Consider the following 25,339-nt stretch of genomic DNA (forward strand, 5'->3'; position numbering starts at 1 on the left):
TGACAATATAACATATTAAAAACATATAACAATTAAGTATTTTTGTTAAATTAACTGATTATCTTTTAAAAGATTTAATTGTCAATTCTAATAAGAAATCATCAGATTCAAACTATTTACACAAAAATTATTTCATGACCAATATATGGGCGTGGTTTACAGTACATTGCGCTTCAACCAATCAAATGATTGATCCCACTCTACACTTCTTTGATGGTTGACTAAAAGAGATTAAATGAATCCTTGTCGCATTCATACACAGGGCTTTTAATGATATTGTATATGTTGCTTTGCAAATAGCAGAGGATCATGTGATAAAAGGCCCTAAATCACAAAAAATGACATCAAATAAATGAAAATGCCATTAGAAAAACAGAAATGTCATCGAATAGTTCAAAAGGCCAAGAAATTTGCATGGTCTGCAATGGTCAAGAAATACATCAAGTCAGTATAATTATTTTATAATAGGTTATTCGTTCTCAGAACATTGAATCAATCGCCTCTCATCCAAGCAGGCCTAATCAGTTCATGCTCACAGATGTACTGTGAATAGGACAGCTCTAATCTGAGACTATGGTGCAGGGTCCTAAGTCTCTATCCTCTAAAAGTGGGGATACTCACAGACAAAAATGGTTTTGCTCAATTGTAGTGCAAAATAAAGGAGTGAGACCTGTGCCAGCACAATCAACACACAAATAATAATTGTGTTTTACAACTGACGTCATGACTATTATTATTATACTTTTTTTTTGGTTTGTCAATCAATCAATCAATCAATCAATCAATCAATCAAACGCCCTAAATCACGAGTGTCTCAAAGGGCTGCACAAGCCACAACGATATCCTCAGTTCAGATCCCACATTTATGGTTGACGGACAGTATGCACGATACAGAATTCACAAGGAATCGATGGGTGCACCAGATTTAGCTAACAGCTCATTTCAAACTGTAGTCTTCCTTTGACACCCTCTGACATACAATAGGAAAACAAATGACACCACTACTAAAAACAATAAAACGACAGCTAATAAAAAAATGTATATTTGCACACAAAAAACGACGTACAACAAAAAACAACAATAACAACAAAAAACCCATTACACACAAGCCCCCACACATCTGCACATCTCATCTGCGTGGCGCAGTGGGAGAGTGGCCGTGCGCAACCCGAGGGTCCCTGGTTCAAATCCCACCTAGTACCAACCTCGTCACGTCCGATGTGTCCTGAGCAAGACACTTCACCCTTGCTCCTGATGGGTGCTGGTTGGCGCCTTGCATGACAGCTCCCTCCATCAGTGTGTGAAGGTGTGTGTGAATGGGTAAATGTGGAAGTAGTGTCAAAGCGCTTTGAGTACCTTGAAGGTAGAAAAGCGCTATACAAGTACAACCCATTTATCATTTATCTCACAATCACACGTTATTTAAAAATAAATTCATTCATACAATTCTTGTGCTGGAAAAAATAAGCATTAAGTGCCTGTGCAAGGAGGCCTACAATTTATGAAATCCCCATAATACAATGCATACATTGCAAAACTAAATTGTTCAAAATTCTTTCAAATTCCACCACTATACAGAGTTGCGATGTACAGTTTATAAAATGCATGCTCAAAACCTGTAATTATGACAGGGACTAAATTAATTCATACGTTTAAAAACTATCCTAAAAACACAACAATAATAGGCAGACAACATTTTTATTGTTAAAATACTTCTGCAATATACTGTATATTAAGGATGGTGCTCTTACAACATCCTTTCATCCATCCATTTTCTACCGCTTATTCCCTTTTGGGGTCGCGGGGGGCGCTGGCGCCTATCTCAGCTACAATCGGGCGGAAGGCGGGGTACACCCTGGACAAGTCGCCACCTCATCGCAGGGCCAACACAGATAGACAGACAACATTCACACTCACATTCACACACTAGGGCCAATTTAGTGTTGCCAATCAACCTATCCCCAGGTGCATGTCTTTGGAGGTGGGCAGAAGCCGGAGTACCCGGAGGGAACCCACGCATTCACGGGGAGAACATGCAAACTCCACACAGAAAGATCCCGAGCCTGGGATTGAACCCAGGACTGCAGGACTTTCGTATTGTGAGGCAGATGGACTAACCCGTCTGCCACCGTGAAGCCGCTCCTACAACGACCCTCAGTTATATTCGATTATTATTCTTGCTGTGAAAATTCGATGAAGAATTGATTCATAATTCAATAATCATAATTTTTTACTTAGTATAAAAATTATGATAAAACCTTTTCAAAACCGGTTACAGATTACAAAAGCTCCCCTTGGCTGCTGACGTATGACGTACACATACAGCAAGGATATGACCTGAAATGAAATGTTATCATTTTTTATTAAAGAATCATTCGAATTATGTATTGACTACTGTTTCATACAGTACTTTCTCATGACAATTATTATTCGTTCATGGTATTTTGTTTTCTTTTCTTTTCTAGTGATCTTAATTTTGTTTCCATTTTCTGTTTGCCTTTTTTTCCACTATTTCTTCCTCCCCTGTCTCTGATTGGCAATTAGGACACACCTGTACCTGGTTGCCTATCAGGAAGCTTTAAATGCCAGCCCTGTCTTCTGGATGCATTAATGTTGCTTTGCGTCACTGTAACTAAAACGTGTATAGCTTTCCCGTATACTTTATGTGCACCTCTTTGTTGCACTAGTTCTTTGTTTTTGGTATTGATACATGTTTACCTGCGCGATGCATGCCGTCCCCGCATCCCAGATTCACGACAAACAACATCCATACACAACAGTAACATACTGTATATCATATGAAAATACTAGTTCAGACATCCATCCATTTTCCATCAATTTTCTACCGCTTATCCCTTACGATGTCGCGGGGAGCCTATCTCAGCTACAATCGGGCGGAAGGTGGTTTACACCCTGGACAAGTCGCCACATCATCACAGGTCCAACACAGATAGACAACATTCACACTCACATAGTCAGGAAAATGTTGGCAAATAGCAACAGTTAATTACGAACTTAATTAATCCATAGCCTTTAATTGGCTTCACCTACTCAGTGGCCTAGTGGTTAGAGTCTCCGCCCTGAGATCAGTAGGTTGTGAGTTCAAACCCCGGCCGAGTCATACCATAGACTATAAAAATGGGACCCATTACCGCCCTGCTTGGCACTCAGCATCAAGGGTTGGAATTAGGGGTTAAATCATCAAAAAATATTCCCGGCCGTGGCCACTTCTGCTGCTCACTTCTCCTCTCACCTCCCAGGGGGTGAACAAGGGGATGGGTCAAATGCAGAGGACAGATTTCACCACATCTAGTGTGTGTGTGATAATCATTGGTACTTTAACTTTAACTTCAAATTCATTAAATTTCGCCACAAATACTGCACACTCCCTGGGGCTCTACTGATTAAAACTGGATTATAGGGCAAAGTCTCCCAGGGATGCGCACATGTTGTCACCGATGCCAACCATCTGACCCCCCCATCACTGACTGGTTGAGTCACAACCCACCAGGGGGACGAAGGTAAACCGACGACGAGCTGTCCAAATATTTTTTCTCCCATCCGTCAAACGATAAATTATCTTGCCCTGTTGGATTATACATTACAGTTACTACTGTATTGGGTACACCTGCACAATCTACTAAGGTCCAGTACAAGTATAGCATAGAAGAAGAAAAGACATATTACATTATGAATGTGGATGCATCCTTAGGAAACACACAAATGACATTTTAATCTATTAAGAGGCGATGGGATTTATTTTACTGTGCGGTGTGCAACCATATGTCACATTGCCTGCCAGCATTAGACTATAACTTACTGTTCGAAATACAACATCTGCACTGTATGGATATTACAATGTGTTTATTTTTGTGGTCATCAAGATGAATATCTTGATTACTACACTCACCCAAATATGAGAAACATGCACCGCCGTTCTGAACCACCGCAAACTATAACCGACATAATAAACACATTGTTCCATTATCTGACAGCGTCAATCAAACATAAGCATTGTTATTTTGGCAGGGGTATTTTTTTTTAGAAAAAGGGTGCAGGTTTTCCTAATTTTCTGGTGAGTTTGTCATTCCGTGCAAATGGCATCACATAGCACTGATTGGTTGTGACATGCATCCTGCTAAAACTATTTCCTTCCAGCATCGACGCAGCCTAAAACACATTGACTCCCCCTTCTCCTTTTCCATCTGCTCCACAAAGCTTTCTTTCTTGCAGCATAACGTATACATTTCTTTGTGGGAAAAAAAAGAGGATTTTTGAGCAAAGGGTTCCCATGCGATTGCAAGAAATTCACAAGCAGGAAATAAAACCTGGGCATTCCCGGACCGGCAGCACATCCCTGCTCCCTGCTGAATTACGCAACCTTCCTCCCTCAGAGTGACCAGACATTGGATGGGAGAAACGCGGGGGCGGGAATTGAGTTGATAAGCAGACAGATTTAGAGACACTGACCTAACAAGAAAGAGAACCTGTCCGCCGGCTTTAAATTGCACGGTTTGAGTGGCCTGAACAAGCCGATAAATCCGCCGCGCCAGCGACACCCCAACCTTGAGGTGTAAAAGTCAGTGGCGGAGAGGAGAAACAGCCCCATAGTCAGCAAGATTGAATATTCAGAAGTTAATCATTTCTTCTGTAACGGCGTGATAAAAGCAGAGGGAGGCTGGATCGATGAGAATGAGGCTGTGTTCATGTGATCAATACCGGGAAATGACTAATATGTCTGTGCAGTGGCAGGATGGAGAGGCTGCTGTGCTGCTGAGGTGACAGGATGGGCTTCAGGTAACACACCAGGGTTGTGCCGCAATGCTAATAAATCATATTCGGTACTATACCGCCTCTACCCACACCCGTGTCGTCAAGTCATGTCATTGCTGGTTTACGAGCAGATGAGCATGTTCAGTAGCGCACAATCACGGAGTACTTACAAACACACACGGTGCGTAGACAGAAAAGGGAGAACGGACGCATTTTGACTTAAAAACTAACGATTAAGGTGAAGTTATAACACTGAAACGCCCTCAGGAAGAGGTGCTTTAAGACATGGCTAGCTAGCAGGCAGCTAAAGTCCAGCCCCAGTCGGCAGTGTTTTATCTACTGAGAAATCACCAATCCTCACCTCCTTGGCGACAAATAAAGTAAGTTTCTTACAAGTGTCTTCCCTGCAGGACGAGTAATAGATAAACATGCTTCACTACGCACCATAGGTCACCAGCGTCAAAATGTAAACAAACGCCATTGGTGGATCTACACCTAACACCCACTGTAATGATACCAAGTACAGTACCGTATCTAGTCGATACTACTATGATTATATCGATATTTTTTGGCATCACAACATCTTATTTCTTTCTTTTTTAAATCAGGAAATATGTCCCTGGACCCATGAGGACTTTGAATATGACCAATGTATGATCCTGTAACGACTTGGTGTGGGATTGATACCCAAATGTGTGGGATCATCCAAAACTAATGTAAAGTATCAAACAACAGAAGAATAAATGATTATTATATTTTAACAGAAGTGCAGAAAGAACATGTTAAAAGAGAAAATAAGCAGATATTAACAGAAAATGAACAAGTAGATTCATGATTTTCTACAACTTGTCCTTAATAATTTTGAAAAAATAATGGAATGGAAAATGACACAATATGTTACTGCATACGTCAGCAGCTAAATTAGGAGCAATTGTTTGCTTTCTCTGCGATGAAGTGGCAACTTGTCCAGGGTGTACGCCGCCTTCCGCCCGATTGTAGCTGAGATAGGCCCCAGCACCCCCACGACCCCAAAGGGAATAAGCCGTAGAAAATGGATGGATGGATATTTGCTTACGTACTAATAAAATACAAGTTATTTTGTATGTTCACTATTTTATTTAAGAAACATTTGTTTAATTTACCGAAATATTTTTTTGTTAAAATAAAGCCAATAATGCAATTTTTTTCTCCCATCCATCCGTCCATCCATTTTCTACCGCTTATTCCCTTTGGGGGCGCTGGTGCCTATCTCAGCTACAATCGGGTGGAAGTGTGTTACCCTTTATTTAAAAAAGTACCAAAAAGTATCAAAATAATTTTGGTACCAGTATCGGGAAAACACTATAACACACACACACACACACACACACACACACACACACACACGAACACACACACACACACACACACACACACACACACACACACACACACACACACACACACACACACACACACACACACACACACACACACACAGAGCGGAGTGCTCCACTCTTGGGAAACCACAGAAAGACTTCCAGTCGATGGCAAATCCAAGGCTTTTCCACATATAAGGATTTGTTCTTGAACAATTTGCCAAATGCTTCCTTTAAGGATGTCCATGTGTTTTACTTGGTCAGCACGCACGCTCATATTGGAGCTCAGAGATGCAGACGGCGCTTTGATAGTGAAAAGAGCGAAAGTTTTCCCGGTTTTCACGTGATATTTTGTTGGCTTGGCACGCGGCAGAAGTCTGCTTCCAATCGATTTTGACGAATCTCCGAGCACTTAACGAGCGATTATGCTGAAAGGAAGAATAACATATGATATCTGTAAAGGGGATGTTCCAAACAAAGGGTGGCTGGACACTTATATATCGGGGAGGAAAGCTAGACAAGGACGGGGAAATGAAAGGTAAAGAGAGAAGACTTTTGACCTTTACAGGGTTGGTGTCGTAGGGATGCATTGAAGGGATGGGAAGAGAGGGAACAAAGAAGGGAAAAGGAAAGGAATCCGAGGATTGGAGAAGGAATGAAATAACAGGAATAAGATGGAAAGGAAGGGAAAAGACTACAGCAGAGGGAACCTTTGACCTTTGGAGTGGCACTTTATAGGCTCCGGTTTTGATTACAGTGTAAATCACAGTAGAAAGACACATGGAATGAAAAAAATGTGAGGGAAGAGAAGAAACAACTCTTAAAGATGGCATAGGCATTACATCATATTGACTCAGGACAACCACGAATGAAAGACTAACTTTTTTTTTCAAGACCTGTATTCGCAAAATAGACCAAAAAAAAATAAAAAATCAAATATGTCCTATAGCAGTGGTTCTCAACCTTTTTTCAGTGATGTACCCCCTGTGAACATTTTTTTAAGTCAAGTACCCCCTAATCAGAGCAAAGCATTTTTGGTTGAAAAAAAGAGATAAAGAAGTAAAATACAGCACTATGTCATCAGTTTCTGATTCATTAAATTGTGTAACAGTGCAAATTATTGCTCATTTGTAGTGGTCTTTCTTGAACTATTTGGGAAAAAAAGATATAAAAATAACTAAAAACTTGTTGAAAAATAAACAAGTGATTCAATTATAAATAAACATTTCTACACATAGAAGTAATCATCAACTTAAAGTATCCTCTTTGGGGATTGTAATAGAGATCCATTTGGATTCATGAACTTAATTCTAAACATTTCTCCACAAAAAAGAAATATTTAACAACAACATTTATGGAACATGTCCACAAAAAAATCTAGCTGTCAACACTGAATATTGCATTGTTGTATTTTTTGTTCACAGTTTATGAACTTATATTCATATTTTGTTAAAGTATTATTTAATAAATATATTTATAAATTATTTTTGAATTGTTGTTATTTTTAGAATATTTAAAAAAAAATCTCACGTACCCCTTGGCATACCTTCAAGTACCCCCAGGGGTACGCGTACCCCCATTTGAGAACCACAGTCCTATAGTACTGAAATAACTGGCAGATGCTAAAAAATAGGAGATGTTCCATAGAAAAAAAAAATATTCGGACTACAACGGCTTGCATCTAAAATCTCCGATACAAACTCAGGTACAAGCAGTCCTGCAGCGTGTTTGCTTGTGCAAAGCGAGGCAGCCAGTTAACATCTAGAATAAATGTATTCCAGTAAGCACACATTTAGTCTTTTCTTGTACTTTAATCAAGTCACTTACAAAAGGTAAACCTGGTAAGCTATAGGCTACTAGGAGATAGCAGCAACACAACAGCTAAGCCGGGGGTTGGCAAGCCACGGCTCTCGAGAAACATGCGGTTCATTAAGGCCACCCTTGTGGCTCCCTGGAATTTTTTCAAAAATGGAAAAAGATGGGGTAAAAATATATTTGTTCTTTTAATCATGTTTCTGTATGAGGACCAACATAACACAAACCCTCTTAATTGTTAGACAGCCCACTGTTTAATATGTTTGTGTTCATGCTTCGCTGATGACAGTATTTGGCCAGCGCCATTTTGTCCTACTAATTTCGGCGGCCCTTGAACTTATCGTAGTTGGTTTACGTGTTCAACTTTCTCCACCGCTGCCACAGGAAGACTTGTTTTATTTCACTCCTTTTTTGTCTCATTTTGTCCACCAAACATTTTATGCTGTGCGTGAATGCATAACGGTAAACTTTGTTGATGTTACTGACTTGCGTGGAGTCCTAATAATCCCTGCTAAAATGCTATTTAGGCTAGCTGTGTGTACATATTGCATCATTTGTAGGTATATTTGAGTTCATTTAATTTTCTTTACTTATGTCCTCTGTGTGTTTCATTTATATGTGCATGTCTCATTACACATTATCTGTATGTAATATTGTCTGCATATCTGACAGTGTACCATGTTGTTCCAGACCACAGCAAACGTTACCCAGCTTCCAAAGATTGAAATTAATCTATTAGTAGAAGACAGCCTGTCCTTTCTTTAACTGCCAGTGATTTCCAGGAGTTATCAAACCCTCTGAGACACTTACTTAATGTGTTGCCTTCATTTCACGTACAGTACATAAGGCTTTTAACTTTTTGCGGCTCCAGACGGATTCGTTTTTTGTATTTTTGGTCGGATATGGCTCTTTCAACATGGTTGGTTGCCGACCCCTGAGCTAAGCACACTATAGTGCATAAACTAGACATACCAAATAAGTTTCTTTAGTATAACAATATTGCAGTTCAAAACGTGTCATTATATACAAGTATAAAACTATTATGGTGCATGTTACCTAGTTTCCGAGGGAGAGGCATATTAAAACGTATCCAGTAACAAATGTGTCTGCATTGTTCAACTTACTGTGTCATGCGCTTAAACCACAGGCTGTTACCAACACTGAATTATCGTTCAATTTAAAAAACATAACTCTGTCAAAAGGTTAGTGTTTCTCATACCTAGCACTGTTCTTTGTTTGAGTAATTTCACGTGATCAGGCATATTCTAACAATCCTCTACAAAATAATGACAGTAGCTACCACGACCTGCGACGATCACATTAATATTGGTATTGGCCAATACCAAAGCTCCAATATTGATATCGTATCGGTAGTGAAATAATTGTATCTGGACACCCCTATACTAAAGAAAGGATTTATATTTTTTTAAGAATTTTGTTTATATTTCTTAGCTGCTTGCAATTTGATAACTCTGCTCGGCGCGTTATCTTGAAATTAACATCAAGAGTCTTCCTTTGGCTATCAAGATTTGAGGCTGTTTTTTTTTCTCCCAGCGGGAGTGACAGGAAGAAAAGCTTTGGCTCCAAAAGGTGAGAGGTTGTTTGTCCCTTGTATTAATCTCTAGACCTGTCATTTTTTAGGGACAGATATGTTGCAAATCTTATATTCGAGTCAAAATGAGAATTGTTTCAAGTTGCTGTATGTCACCAACTCAATTTTTATTCCAAACCCTAAAATATAAGACAACCACCACTGGCTATTAGGGCTGGGCGATATATCCAGTATGTAAGATGTATCGATATATTTTTTACAAGATTTGAATGAAGAAAATATCGTTATATCGATATAATTTCTTTCACGTTAACATGACCAAATGCCGCTTATTTGTTGTGTTCCTTGTTCTTCCTCGCAACACTCCATAAGCTATTGACAAAAATGAATAAAAATTAAAATATATCAAGATATAGAGTATATCAAATATCATGTCTAAAGTAAAAATATTTGAAGATATACTTTTTCGTTCATATCGCCCAGCCCTACTGTCTATCATACAATATTGTATCAAAAGTGGTTTGAGCGGAGATAGGCTCCAACACCCCCCGCAACTCCAAAAAGAGAAAAGCGGTAGAAAATGGATGGATGGATGGATTCCAATGTTTTTCACAAGCCCCAATTAAACTAACCTGACTCTCGCCAGTTTTTTGTAGTTCGCTGAGCTCCACTCAAGGATCTGGGACTTCTCAATAGGAGATGTATTTCAGAAAGCATTGTATGTGATTGGATAAATCACTTGTCCGTCATCTTGAATGACGTATTACTGCAACCACTCACATCGAAATCAACCCGTGACGCTGAGGAAAGAGACGCTGGGAAATCCAAAACAACAGCCAACATATTGGATAACGACAGAGCGAAAAGTTAGTAAATGCCTTCAAAAACCGTTCTCTGTTCATGTTTTAAAGAATGAATATTTGATAGATTCGACAAAACAGTTGCAATAGCAGAATCAATGTCAGCATTCAAATAGTCGCTTTGGCGTTACGTCGCATCTATGAAATCCCGCCCGGCAATCCTGATTGGTTCATTATTTTTTGCTATCTTGAAGGAGTTTGCATTGCCCTCAAGCCCAGATCCTTGTGTGGAACTCAGCAAACTACAAGGATCTGGCGAGAGTCAACTGCAAGTCGTAAATTGGCTTTCAGGGCGAATAAAAAGGACTGTCACTCACGGTTGCCTGGGATACAAATACGTGTCCGAAGGGCGTGCACATACACAAACGCAGTCTCAAAGAAACAATCAGCAATTGGCAGTGTATAATAACTGTTAATAACACTAATACAACATTAGTTAAAGTTAAACTTAAAGTACCAATGATTGTCACACACACACTAGGTGTAGCGAAATTATTCTCTGCATTCGACCCATCACCCTTGATCACCCCCTGGGAGGTGAGGGGAGCAGTGAGCAGCAGCGGTGACCGCGCCCGGGAATCCTCTTTGGTGATCCAACCCCCAATTCCAACCCTTGATGCTGAGTGTCAAGCAGGAAGGTAATGGGTCCCATTTTTATAGTCTTTGGTATGACTCGGCCGGGGTTTGAACTCACGACCTACCCATCTCAGGGTGGACACTCTAACCACTAGGCCACTTGACAACAAACATGGCAAATATACATGCCTGGGACGTAGTTTACAGTAAAATAATGCCAGCAGCACGCTCCGATCTATGACATACTTTGACCAGTAGTTGGGAAATATGGGAATTATGTTTTGTTGAGTTAAGGATTAATGAAACTCTTATTTAAATGAAATACACTGCAACCTTTTACTAAAATAAAAGTGTCCGCAAATACAAGATTTATGAAAAATATCCCTAAAAGACAGAACTGACATAAAGACACAGCTGACTTATTGGAATCGTAAAACTCAATTAGGAGAGGAGAGGAAATGGGATTACTGTCAAAAATGTATCAATAATAAAAAAGGCTTCCCTCTGTATGACGCAAATTAGTGTGAATCCACATTATAAGGTAAAGGGTCGATGTCATGGACTAATACTCCATAAGGTCTAGTTTGACTGCGGCCAAAAGCCTAATCCCCGTCATCCCCCGTGCACGTCCCCAAGCTGTCCGTGTAAAAGCCTGACCTGTCATTACACGGCTCCAATACTCACAGTGTTGACGCGTGCTGTCAGCGGATTAGAAAAGAAACTAAACACTCCTTCGGTCACGAGAGGGGGGGGGGTTGGATAACGAGTTGAATAAAAGGCTATACAGTCAAACATACAGTCGTTCTCTTTTATGTCGACAACACTCCACCAGCTCATCAAGTCCTGGTGCACCATGTTCTGCTTTTTAACACAATGTGCCTGCCTACGTGCGAGGTTAACCTCTTGAGACCACATGCAATTTGAGAACCAAAGGTGCCGTTTTTATGACGAATCAGTCCATTCATGTTGACTTTAAGTGACTTCATCCTTATCAATAAATCATTAAACACCCAGCATTAAAGTGTGCACACATGTTTAGAGCAAAGTAAACTACAAAATACAAGCATGGCAGTTAGGGATGGGTACCTCTCACATTTAAATTTATACCTTGGAATCGATGCCAGTACTCGAAGTACTCATTTTCGGTACCTATGTGTGTGTTCAGGTGTTTGAAATGTCTTTTTTTTTAATATAGAAAACCCCAAAAAACATTTAAACTGAGCTAAATATAACCGTCCAATTTTCATATATTGTTTTCGTACCCTTCGGAGTCTCATTTGCCAGTATTAAATTGTAAATGTTGCTTGCATTTACGACTCCAAGGCATTAGATGGCAGTAATTTGTGGACTATGGTGTGTTGCCTTTGCCAGGAAGTGGTCTTTGCCATTATGCTTTATGTGCCAGTCTGCTTTCTTACCGACAGCCATCAGACTGTATTTTGCTTAGGTACTGTACTAGAATGTATAATAGACTGTATTTATATTATTCACATGTGGATACTAGAATGTATAATAGACTGTATTTATATTATTCACATGTGGATACTAGAATGTATAATAGACTGTATTTATATTATTCACATGTGGATAATGCTGTATAATAGACTGTATTTTTATTATTCACATGTGAAAAAATCTGTATAGTAGACTGTATTTACATTATTCACGTGTGATTAATGCTGTATAATAGACTGTATTTATATTATTCCCATGTGGACAATGCTGTATAATAGACTGTATTTATATTATTCACATGTAAAAAAAGCTGTATAATAGACTGTATTTATATTATTCACATGTGATTAATGCTGTATAATAGACTGTTTTTATATTATTCCCATGTGAATAAGGCTGTATAATAGACTGTATTTATATTATTCCTATGTGAATAATGCTGTACAATAGACTGTAGTTATATTATTCCCATGTGAATAATGCTGTTTAATAGACTGCATTTATTTTATTCACATGTGAATAATGCTGTATAATAGACTGTATTTATATTATTCCTATATAATAGACTGTATTTATATTATTCCCATGTGGACAATGCTGTATAATAGACTGTATTTATATTATTCCCATGTGAATAATGCTGTATAATAGACTGTATTTATATTATTCCCATTTGAATAATGCAGTATAATAGACTGTATTTATATTATTCACATGTAAAAAATACCTAAGTGTTTATTGTTTATTGTGAGTGAACTGTGGCGCTGAATTTTCCCCCGAGGATCAAAAAAGTACTTTCTAGTCTTTTATATTCTCTTATGTAGAGCCCTTCAAAGTGTTCTTACTGTAAATATTGTACTTATTACACACCAACTGTTTGACTGTAATATCCATTTTAGTTGTAGTTGTTTAGTTTGTAGTTTAACTTTGGAAGTGTTGAAATTCCATTCATTCTATCTGTTTTCTACCGCCTGTCCCTCTCGGGGTCGCGTGGGGTGATGGAGTCTATCACAGCTGCACTCGGGCAGACACTGGGGTATGCCCTGGACAAGTAGGTGTTGAAATTGCCATGTAAAATCGCTAATGCAAATCAGTAGCATGTCTATGGCAAAGCCAATGTTATTTAGCGTCAATCTTTCATGCGTTTTTGAAAAGTGGAGCCTCACTGTACGTTTGAATGTTTTCTATCAGGCATACTTGCTTTGTTGGCATGGAAAATTCCCTGGAGGCAATTTTGACTGAGTGATTGAGGGCTTGTGTCCATGCCAAATGTTTGAGCTAGTGCAGAGTCTGCAACCAGACGTGAGGTATCAAATATATGTTACTGTTTATTTCACGTGAATGGAGTCCCGACAGTACCAACATCATAAAAGTACCAAATTCGGTACCCATCAATAATGACAGCATTGTAACCAGGATTCCACCCCAGCAACTAACAAAATAAACCCATATTGTTCTATATTGTTAGTCTCCCACAGGGATTTTTGTGCATGAACAAAAGCTTTATTGTCATTGTAGTCAAGACATAAAACAAAAAGACCGCAGCAGTTCTGTTAGATAAGACTACGAAATATCCTATGAAAAAAGAAGAATCAAAGTAAAAAAATCCACAAATGGAAAAAACATTAGGTAAAACAAAAATGCTTTATTATTGTCCGTTCTCCTCATGTGTCCGTCCACAATCACAAGCAAATGTGCAAGCGTTGGCTTGTTTCGGTGTTGTTAACAGCCGCTTATGTTGACGTCAACGAGTTCCACAGGAAAGCAGTAAAAGGAACATTTACAAGTCTTTTTATTTCTGCTTTGACATGTTCAAGTGTTGCCCAGTCACTAGCATTTCAAGTAGTTATTAAAGTCCTTCACATGGGTCAACACATATAATACGCGTGCAAAAAGTGAGAAAATCTGACTTAACATCAATAATGGTGATAGACAGCGGCTTGATTAATCGTAGCCATCATAGCAGAAACTTCCTGTGACCTCCACATCGCCCCGCAGACGGGGATTCTGGCACCGTAAAGAGGAAGAATTTACGGTGTTGATGACTTTGCCATAAATCTAACTTTTGTGTGTCTCCAAATTGTATTTTTCTGTGCCTCCGGCAGGGAATCTGGTATAAATTTTATAACGCAATATAAGAGTTATGTTTACCCACGGCGCACCTTAAGAGGGCATATTCTGTACGTTTCCTGTATTTATATAATTTGCCTTTGCTTTGGCCCTCCCCTATATTGTTATATATTTTATTTACCTACAAACTCAGTTTCCATATAAGTTGGGAAATTGTGTTAGGTGTAAATATGAACGAAATACAATGATTTGCAAATCATTTTCAACCCATATTCAGTTGAATATGCTACAAAGACAACATATTTGATGTTCAAACTGATAAACATTTTTTTTTTTGCAAATAATCATTAACTTTAGAATTTGATCCTAGCAACACGGGACAAAGAAGTTGGGAAAGGTGGCAATGCATTCTGATAAAGTTGAGGAATGCTCATCAAACACTTATTTGGAACATCCCACAGGTGTGCAGGCTAATTGGGAACAGGTGTGTGCCATGATTGGGTATAAAAACAGCTTCCCAAAAAATGCTCAGTCTTTCACAAGAAAGGATGGAGCGAGGTACACCTCTTTGTCCACAACTTCGTGAGCAAATAGTCAAACAGTTTAAGAACAACGTTTCTCAAAGTACAATTGCAAAAAAATGTAGGGATTTCAACATCTACGGTCCATAATATCATCAAAAGATTCAGAGAATCTGGAGAAATCCCTCCACGTAAGCGGCATGGCCGGAAACCAACATTGAATGACCGTGACTTTCGATCCCTCAGACGGCACTATATCAAAAAGCGACATCAATCTCTAAAGGATATCACCACATGGGCTCAGAAACACTTCAGAAAACCACTGTTGATTGTGCTGAAAATTTTAATTTTCCTGAAGGAATTCTCCTGAAGGAATAAATAAAGTACTATCTATCTATCTATCTATCTATCTATCTATCTATCTATCTATCTATCTATCTATCTATCTATCTATCTATCTATCTATCTATCTGTCTGTCTATCTATCTATCCATCCATCCATCCATCCATCCATCCATCCATCCATCCATCCATCCATCCATCCATCCATCCATCCATCCATCCATCTATCTATCTATCTATCTATCTATCTATCTGTATGCTGCCATCTAAGCGCCGTCTTTTTTATGGACCCCCCTGCTTATTTCAGCAAGACAATGCCAAGCCACATTCAGCACGTGTTACAACACCGTGGCTTCGTAAAAAAGAGTGCGGGTACTTTCCTGGCCTGCCTGCAGTCCAGACCTGTCTCCTATCGAAAATGTGTGGTGCATTATGAAGCGTAAAATACGACAGCGTAGACCCCGGACTGTTGAACGATGAAGCTCTACATAAAACAAGAATGGGAAATAATTCCACATTCAAAGATTCAACAATTAGTTTCCTCACTTCCCAAACGTTTATTGAGTGCTGTTAAAAGAAAAGGTGATGTAACACAGTGGTGAACATGCCCTTTCCCAACTACTTTGGCACATGTTGCAGCCATGAAATTGTAAGTTAATTATTATTTGCAAAAAAAAAAAGACAAAGTTTATTAGTTTGCACATCAAATATATTTTCTGTGTAGTGCATTCAACTGAATATGGGTTGAAAATGATTTGCAAATCATTGTATTCCGTTTGTATTTACGTCTAACACAATTTTCCAACTCATATGGAAACGGGGTTTGTACAATAAAAAAACAAAAAAAACGCATCAATCTATATCTTGTCAAGATAAAGACTTGGGTGTTTGGTAACAGTTTGTAATGGTTATGTGCAGTAAAATGTTTCTTGAACTCAATTCACCTTAATGTGTGTTCCTAAATCTGTGTTGGATGTCTTAAATGAAAAGAGCAGTTGTAATTTTGGTGTACAGAGTAACCAACTAAAAACTAAGGTTTTGAGCACTGTTTTTTTTTAAACAAATGCATTTGTCTAAATATGAAAAGGACACACAATATTGTGGGCTTCCCGCAGGTCAGCTTCATCACCAAAGGAAAAATATATTCTGCAGGAAAGAAATCCCTCTGCCATTTTTTAAGTATCTTTATTTTTTCTTTTTTGAGTCGGCAGTTTGAAGCGTCCCTCTGTCTCCGACTCCCTCGTCATCATGTGACAGGAGTGCGTCTCTGTTAGGATTTTGCCTACTAGTTTCGATGACCCGCCTTATCTTGCTTCTGATTGGCCAGTTCGTAATGTTTCGCCCTAACCTTAGCCAATACGAACACCAACCAATCATAATGGATTTTCTCCATATTTGTAGAATGTTCTCATTTATCCAGGTCATTTGTTTTGTATCCATTTCATGGGTGGGCTGCCTGGATCCGCAGTCCATTTTGTGTCTTTTTAGCTTATAGGTTTTATGTAAGCTACCTCGCAAAATGGGTCTAAAAGTAACTAAGCTACAGGAAAAGCTACCCATTAGAAAAGCAGTTAAACTACCGCCAAGCTACTGGGAAATGTAGTTAAGCTACGTAGCTCAGCTACATGTAGCTTGTTACTGCCCATCACTGATAATAATAATAATAATAATAATAATAAGTAACGTGGTAATGCATGTGTTTGAGCACACACACAAAAAAAACATTGAATGAATAATGTATGAACCCAGATTACCTTAACCACAGACTAAAAAGCGTTGATAAGTCGCTACACAGTCAGCGATCAGGTCAATGCATACAGAGATTTCACTTTAAAGGCCTACTGAAACCCACTACTACCGACCACGCAGTCTGATAATTTATATATCAATAATGAAATATTAACATTGCAACACATGCCAATATGTCCACTTTATTTTACTAAATTATAATTTTTAATTTCCCGCGGAGTTTCTTGTTGAAAACGTCGCGGAATGATGACATGTGCGCGTGACGTCACGGACTGTCAGGAAATATCAGCGCAGCACTATTTGCGGCTAAAAGTCGTCTCTTTTCATTGCGCAATTAAACAGTATTCTGGACATCTGTGTTGCTGAATCTTTTGCAATTTGTTCAATTAATAATGGAGAAGTCAAAGTGGAAAGATGGAGTTGGGAAGCTTTAGCCTTTAGCCACACAAAGACACGGTGATTCCTTGTTTAAAATTCCCGGAGGTGAAGCTTTAATATGGATCAGAGTGGTCAAGCGAACATGGATCCCGACCACTTGTCAACCGGCATGTTTCGGTGAGAAAATTGTGTTAAAAAGTCGCCTCTTACCGGAGATCTGTGGAGTTTGCGCCGTCCTTTTATCTGCCGTCGACTTCCCTCAGACATTGGCCTCAAGACACCCAATGACACACTCCTCCGACTATCAGGTACCATTTAATCTCACTAAAACACTAGCAACACAATAGAAATAATTGCTGTATTTACAATTTATCATTTAAAACTAGGTAAAGCTTCATATACAAACCGGTTTGGGCTGGGCGATGTATCGATATATTCTCGATATATCGCGGGTTTGTCTCTGTGCGATATAGAAAATGACTATATCATGATATTCGAGTATAAATTTTCACGCAGTTGATTTTAGCTGCGGGCATTGCACTACATGCGTTTCCCACTCTCTTGTCTCTCCTTCTCACAGAGACATAGAAACAAGCGCATCTTCTTCTATACGTCACGTGAGCAACGTCACACGCTCTCGCCCAGCCGAGAAGTAACGACATGGTATCGATAGCTGTGATGCTAATGGTGCGATGCTGGTGGTAATCCGAGAGAGAGAAGGTGCGAATCTGGTAACAAATGAAGGAAGAATTAATTCCCAAGAAAAACAGCACGGGATTCATCGTCTGGCGGTGGTTTGGCTCCAAACGGGAATATGTTTAACATTAATACGGCAAAAGCTTTGCTATAAAAGCTAACACCAATGCTAATTTGTAGCATCATTTGCAAAGTCGCCCGCTAGAGAATGAACAGTGCTTTAAACCCTGCAAGTCAACATCTTTGTTTGGTGCCACACCAACAAACCGCAGAGGCAACCATTTCCAGATCAACAATGTATGAAAAAAATAGTCAACAACAGATGGAAATAACGTCCGGAGGAACCTACCACATAGCGAAGGACATACACTATTTGATTACTTATTATGCAGCTCATTTTTAGTTGACACTTAATGAAATATCTTGTGTGACATCATGCAGAAAAGTACACTTTGTCTTTAACTATTGTAAGGGCGTTCTGTACGAAATGTACACTTTAATTTAGTGTTGTTTTGATATGTCATCCTGGTGACATCATGCACAAAAGTGCACTTATAGCTTGTTTTAAAATGTCTCTGATAATCTTGCACTTTCTGTTTTGGAAATGACATGAATGTTTGTGCCACTGCTTCATAACTGTTTAATAAATACAGTTTCTGTAAATTGACTTAGTTCTGACTTCCCTCTCTGCATGAAAGTGTAAAATGAGCATATATTAATGTAGTATGAACAAGAATGCTTTAATGTAGACACATATAATCATCATACTGCTGTGATTATATGCATTAGGTGTTCGGCAGAATACCGAGATATATATCATATATCGTCATGTGGCCTAAAAATATTGAGATATTAATAAAAGGCCATATCGCCCAGCCCTACAAACCAGCATACATATTTTTACTATGCAAGCAAGTAATCTACCCCTTGTCCCTCTCGGTGTCGCGGGGGTGGCTGTAGCCTATCCCAGCTGCACTCGGGCAGAAGGCAGGGTAAACCCTGAACAAGTCGCATACTAATTAATAATTTATATTTTAAAATGTGGTAAATCTTCATATAAAAAACATCATAGGGATTTATTACACCCACGGAATTAAAAGCTGCTTTCATTCAGTAGTTCGCTCAAGAACTGCACCCACACATCATCCTAATGTAAGTCTGTTTTAGGTGTCATCAGAAATGCATTAGAAGAGCAGCAGCAGCCTCCACCTTTCCGTAAAGTAAAGCGCTCTTCATTAAATAAGCAAAACGAACCAAACCTTGTGCACGCACACGCTTTGATCCGTCTGAGCCTCATCTCTGACCTGATCTTTAGACTGTTGTATTGATTCCATCTCCTGCATCTTGTCTCCTCATCAAACCATCATTTATTCCATCTAAAATCTAACCTTCCTATTCCATGATGTTCTCTGTAGCCTCAAGCCCACAATAACGATATCACTGCATGCACAATTTATTATAAGTTTCATGCTATAAGAGCATCGGGGCTATGTCCCATTCTCCCTCCCTTGTGATCACGCCAGCCTTGGTGACAAAGCCTCTCTCCCCAGGGGACCTACATGGACACTTTGGAAAGCAGCGTGTCAGCTCAATAAACAGCAATTTATTGGCAGGGGACTCACGGAATACAATACTCAGCCATCCTTGGACACTCTCTGTGGAGCGTCTTATTGGCGCTGAGCGATATTAATGAAGAGAGCCTGGAGCATGATAGTGTTACTGAGTGTGTCTATCCAAAAACATCATCGATGCTTAATTCCCTCTATTACATCTGTTTTATTGGACCTTTCATAAGTTTTAATGGGGCCGTATTTCAAGGCATTCAAACAGAAACAAAATGATCTAAAATAAATAAATAAAGCGAGACCCTTTTTATGCTATGGGCCATGTTCAGCATACTTGTCAGAAATAGTATTAATATTATATATAACAGTATTAGCAGTCATCCATAGCAACAGTAGGTTGAAAGACTATAGGTCTCTTTATATGTGTATGTTCTTATTTCCTCCAATACCTTTTGACCCATTTTATGTGCTGTATTATTATCATGTATAATGTAAGGAACAGGGCTAGCAAAATGGTTTTTTTACATAAAACTACAACTCTATTATTTAATTAAAAATATATTTAAAACTATTTAATTATTGCAATTGTTTTCATATAAAACTACAATTTTATCCCACAATACTACAACATTTTTTCTCTAAATATTCCATGTTTTCCAAGATTTTTTTTTCTTTATAACATTTTAATATTTCTTTCATAATATCAATTAGTAAATACAGAGGTTTTTTTTTTAAATTTGTTTTAGAATTTTTGAAGGCATTTAACTATTTTTTTTTTTTTCCAAGACAAAAAGAGTACTGGTATGTTTTCAAACTGTAGCAACTGGGTAGCGGTTGTAGATACTGGCCACACCTGAGCGGCCTTCTCTTGGGGGATCATAATGATGAGGGGGGAAATAAAGATTTATTTGTACTCAACCAAACCGATGAGAGATTATCATCACAAGTCTAAATCCCTCTCAATGTAAACGAGGAAGTGAGTGTGTAACACATGGACACATTTTTGCTATAATTAGTGTGATTGCAAGAATTACTGGGTCTTGCTCAGGGCGCCATTGAAGCTCGGACAGCCCTGCATCCTCCTGACAAGGTACCACAAATGATCTACTGTAGCACCATATTTTAGCTGCAGCCACAATACGCAGATCTATGGTATGTATGCTACTATAATGTGGCTGTCCAATGAAAAGCATGTATCCAGTCTTGCCAGAAGACTGGCTCGAATTTGAGCGCAAGCTGCAGCGAACATGTTGTCTATCCACTTAGAAACTAATCCTCTCTACCTAGGTGTCATCACAGTATTATTATCACTGGAGGACAAGAGGAAAATGAAAGGCAAAGTATGCTACACAGAGACACACACACGCACACACGCATTGATATTTTTTCTTTTTTGGGTCAATTTTGATATTTTGTTTACAAAGTCAGGTAGTGAGTCTTTGGATACTGAAATAGTTTGAGAGCAAAACCAAAATCATTTAAATGGCAGCCAAAATTAATTGATGCTTTTGCTTATTAATGTGCACTAGCCACTTTATTTTGTTTTTAAAAAATATATATGTATCATTCAATACTACAAATTTACTACTACGGTCTGAGTTACGAAAAAAAACCCAGCAAATTCTTAGTTTTATAAAAGTGCCCTGTTAAAATTTTACAGCATTTAACAGTATTTTCTCCACAATAAAATACTGTAATCAAAATGTACTCTAACATTACAACAAATGAGTGCAATATTACAATTCCTTTATACTTAACAGCAAATAACTGTTATTTCAAAGTATTTTGATAGTTTTGCAATTATTAGCCTACAGCAAGTGGAGTGAATTTACAAATATTTATTTTTAAAATAAAGTCTTTGTATAAGTCACTTGCTTAAAACATGTTCAGTTCTATAATCTTGTCAAATATCGGAAAGGGATCTGAGAACAAAAATATTAATCAGACTTTCCTATTAATGATCATGGGGAAATCTAGTGTTTCTTAAACATAACCCATTTTGGGGCCTCAAGAGAGGGCCGTGAAAAAATAAAATATTTGTTTTTTTCAGCTGCGTACTCAGTTGTAATACACCTTTCCACCAATTAATTCTTAAGGGCCAAAAATATGACTAAAGCGGTGAAGCTTAGTTTCATTTGCACTTTTTCGTTCAGAAACATATTCATTATTAATTTAGTTTATTTGAGCACAACATACTTGTTTGTGAATGTATTTTTTGTCTGGTATTTTTGAGTCCTTTCTTAAGCAGTATATTTGTACATATTTTTCTAATCAACCGGACCTAAGCCTATGTGTTGAATAAATAATAATCTTTGTGATTAAATTAAAGGTAAAGTTAAAGTCCCAACCATAGTCACACACACATGAGGTGTTTTGAAATTACCCTCTGCATTTGACCCATCCCCATGTTCACCCCGTGGGAGGTGAGGGGAGCAGTGAGCAGCAGCGGTGGCCACAAACGGGAATAATTTGGTGATTTAATCCCCAATTCCAACCCTTGATGCTGAGAGCCAAGCAGATTTTCATATCATTTGACAAGGTTGTAAACTGTAAGTGGGTTAGGTATAATTATTGAATATAATTAAAATCAAGAGTAAGATTACTCAATCAGTGTTAATATTGGAGTGGGCACCTCTTTAGTGGAAAAATTGGGCCTCTGGGTAATCCAGATCTATGTGTTCATTTCGACAGCACTATCCATCCATCCATCAATTTTCTACCGCTTATTTCCTTTGGGGTAGCACTGATTAGTGTTAATTAGAGGCAAACAAAATATGTTCATGCATGTTTTATTGGACAGTGACGATATTGCAACGTCATTTTTTCCTCACAATAATATCCATTAATGTATTTAATTTGTCAAGTGTGACCCTGTGTTTTTCAACCTTTTTTGAGCCAAGGCACATTTTTAGCGTTGAAAAAAATCTGTTGGCACACCACCAGCAGAACTCATTAAAAAACTAAACTCAGTTGACAGTAAAAAGTCGCTGTCGCAATTGTTGGATAGGAATTCAAACAATAACCAAGCCTGCATCACTATAGTTCTTGTCTCAAAGTAGGTGTACTATCACGACTTGTCACATCCCGCCCTGACTTATTTGGAGTTTTTTTGCTGTTTTCCTGCGTGTAGTGTTTCAGTTCTTGTCTTGCGCTCCTATTTTGCTGTCTTTTTCCCTTTTTTTGGTATTTTCCTGTAGCAGATTCATGTCTTCCTTTGAGCGATATTTCCCGCATCTACTTTGTTTTTATCCTTCTTCGTGGGGACATTGTCGATTGTCATGTCATGTTCGTATGTACATTGTGGCCTCCGTCTTTGCTCCACGGTAAGTCTTTGCTGTCGTCCAGCATTCTGTTTTTCTTTACTTTGTGACCAGTTCAGTTTTAGTTTCTTTCTGCATAGCCTTCCCTAAGTTTCAATGCCTTTTAGGGGCACTCACCTTTTGTTTATTTTTTGTTCAAGCATTAGACACCTTTTTACCTGCACACTGCCTCCCGCTGTTTCCGACATCTACAAAGCAATTAGCTACCTGCGGCCACCTACTGACATGGAAGAGTATTACACGGTTAGTCTGCCGACTACAACAGCACTTTATTAGCAGATTATAATTACTGATTTGCAAAAATATTTTTTACCCCCTAATAAAGTGAAATTAGATAATCTCCCACGGGACACCAGACTGTATCTCACGGCACAGTGGTTGAAAGACACTGCTAGACGACCCCAACATGTCTTTTAATTTTCTTAGTCATATAATTTTTGACTTAATGTATAAGTTTAATGGGCTTCACGGTGGCAGAGGGGTTATTGCGTCTGCCTCACAATACGAAGCTCCTGCAGTCCTGGGTTCAATCCCAGGCTGGGGATATTTCTGTGTGGAGTTTGCATGTTCTCCCCGTGAATGCGTGGGTTCCCTCCGGGTACTCCGGCTTCCTCCCACTTCCAAAGACATGCACCTGGGGATAGGTTGATTGGCAACACTAAATTGGCCCTAGTGTGTGAATGTGAGTGTGAATGTTGTCTGTCTATCTGTGTTGGCCCTGTGATGAGCTGGGGACTTGTCTTGGGTGTACTCCGCCTTCCGTCCGATTGTAGCTGAGCCCCCCGCGACCCCGAAAAGGGAATAAGCGGTAGGAAATGGATGGATGGATGGTATAAGTTTAATTATGCTGTAGTTATGGCTCATGTTGTGTGTGTGAAGAAGCCAATTAGGGTTATTTCCAGTATGCATGCTTTATAACGGTAAAGGTGAATGATTAGGTCATGTGATTACCTGTACCAGTCCAGTCCCTTATCATAGAAGCGGTCAAAGAAGTGAGGCTCGGATCCAACCGCCCTCACGTCAGGGTGGATGCGCAGGAACTCCAGGAGAGCTCTTGTTCCTCCCTTCTTCACCCCGATGATGATGGTCTGAGGGAACTTCTTGCTCCCGAAAGTATTCGCGATGGAGATGTTGTTCGTACTGTCAGCGACGTCCGGCAGCTGCTCCCGCACAAAAGACGGCGCGTCTTTTGGCTCATGTTCGTCCTGCCGGCGCGCCCGCTGGTCATAAACAGGTCTGGGTAACGACTCGCAGAATCCGTTCAGGCAGTAAAAAAGGTAAACAAAGAGGATGATCATGGTCAAGAAGACGGACAGCTTGGACTGCACCTTCAGGTGTCCAAAGTTGAACGCAGCTCTCCATTTACTACATCCCATGAGTCTTCATGTTTAAGGTTGTTTTTTTTTTTTTTTAAAGGCACGTCTTAAAAGATGCGCTCATCCACACGAAGCGGCAGCAAGTGCCGCCAAAGTTGCGCAACGTGCGTAAAAACGCGCACCATGACGTTCCTCCAACCACTCCTCGTCCTCTCTGCGGGGATTTCAAGTCCGCTAGAACACGCGTGTGTCCCTCCTGCGCGCTCCCGCGACTCCGTGGAAGTGTCTCTGTGGGAAACACGCATCCCCATTTCCACGCCCTGTATCATCAAAACACACGCCCCCGCCCCCATTACCCCCTGTTTCACTGAAATGACAGGCACAATAATCCCCATTAGGACAAGTCCTCATATTGCAGTCATTTGCAAGCAATTTGACTGAAATGCAAGGAAAACATGAGCAAGCACTGCAGACTGAGATGCCCATTTCCTCTACAAATCACCACATCCACCCTGAGGAAAATGTGTGCAAATTTGCGAAAGTGTATTATTGGACATTTTTTTAGTCCAATTTGATGTCTGCTTGGCGGCCACCTGTTGTCAGTTCCTTCCCCCCTTCATGGAGCCACCATGACACACATTTAACCTTTGCACTCTAGCCATATACTGGGACGGACAGGTGTTGGAAGCTCCTTTCTCTCAGTGTGTGTGTGTGTGTGTTCTTGTACTTCTACACTTCTTTAAGGCCTACTGAAATTAGATTTTCTCATTTAAACAGGGATAGCAGGTCCGTTCTATGTGTCATACTTGATAATTTCACGATATTGCATTATTTTTGCTGAAAGGATTTAGTAGAGAAAATCGACGATAAAGTTCGCAACCTTTGGTCGCTCTTAAAAAAGCCCTGCCTTTCCCGGAAGTAGTGCGCGTGACGTCACAGATTGTCGGACTCCTCATATCCACCCATTGATTACAATCATGGACGCCAGCAGTG

General features: G+C 39.3%; 1 protein-coding gene across 1 annotated transcript in view; it reads right to left on the reverse strand.

Moving 5' to 3' along the window:
- The window catches only part of si:dkey-121b10.7 (heparan sulfate glucosamine 3-O-sulfotransferase 6), a 55,983-nt gene extending 31,348 nt beyond the window's left edge, over window positions 1-24,635 (reverse strand). The window contains exon 1 of the mRNA XM_061909050.1: window positions 23,982-24,635. Coding sequence (XP_061765034.1) covers window positions 23,982-24,406 — 425 coding nt within the window. The 5' untranslated portion in view covers window positions 24,407-24,635. The remainder of the gene's footprint in view (window positions 1-23,981) is intronic.
- Window positions 24,636-25,339: the final 704 nt, after the last annotated feature.

The sequence above is a fragment of the Nerophis ophidion genome, linkage group LG08 (assembly GCF_033978795.1).
Source record: "Nerophis ophidion isolate RoL-2023_Sa linkage group LG08, RoL_Noph_v1.0, whole genome shotgun sequence".
Taxonomy (NCBI): Eukaryota; Metazoa; Chordata; class Actinopteri; order Syngnathiformes; family Syngnathidae; genus Nerophis; species Nerophis ophidion.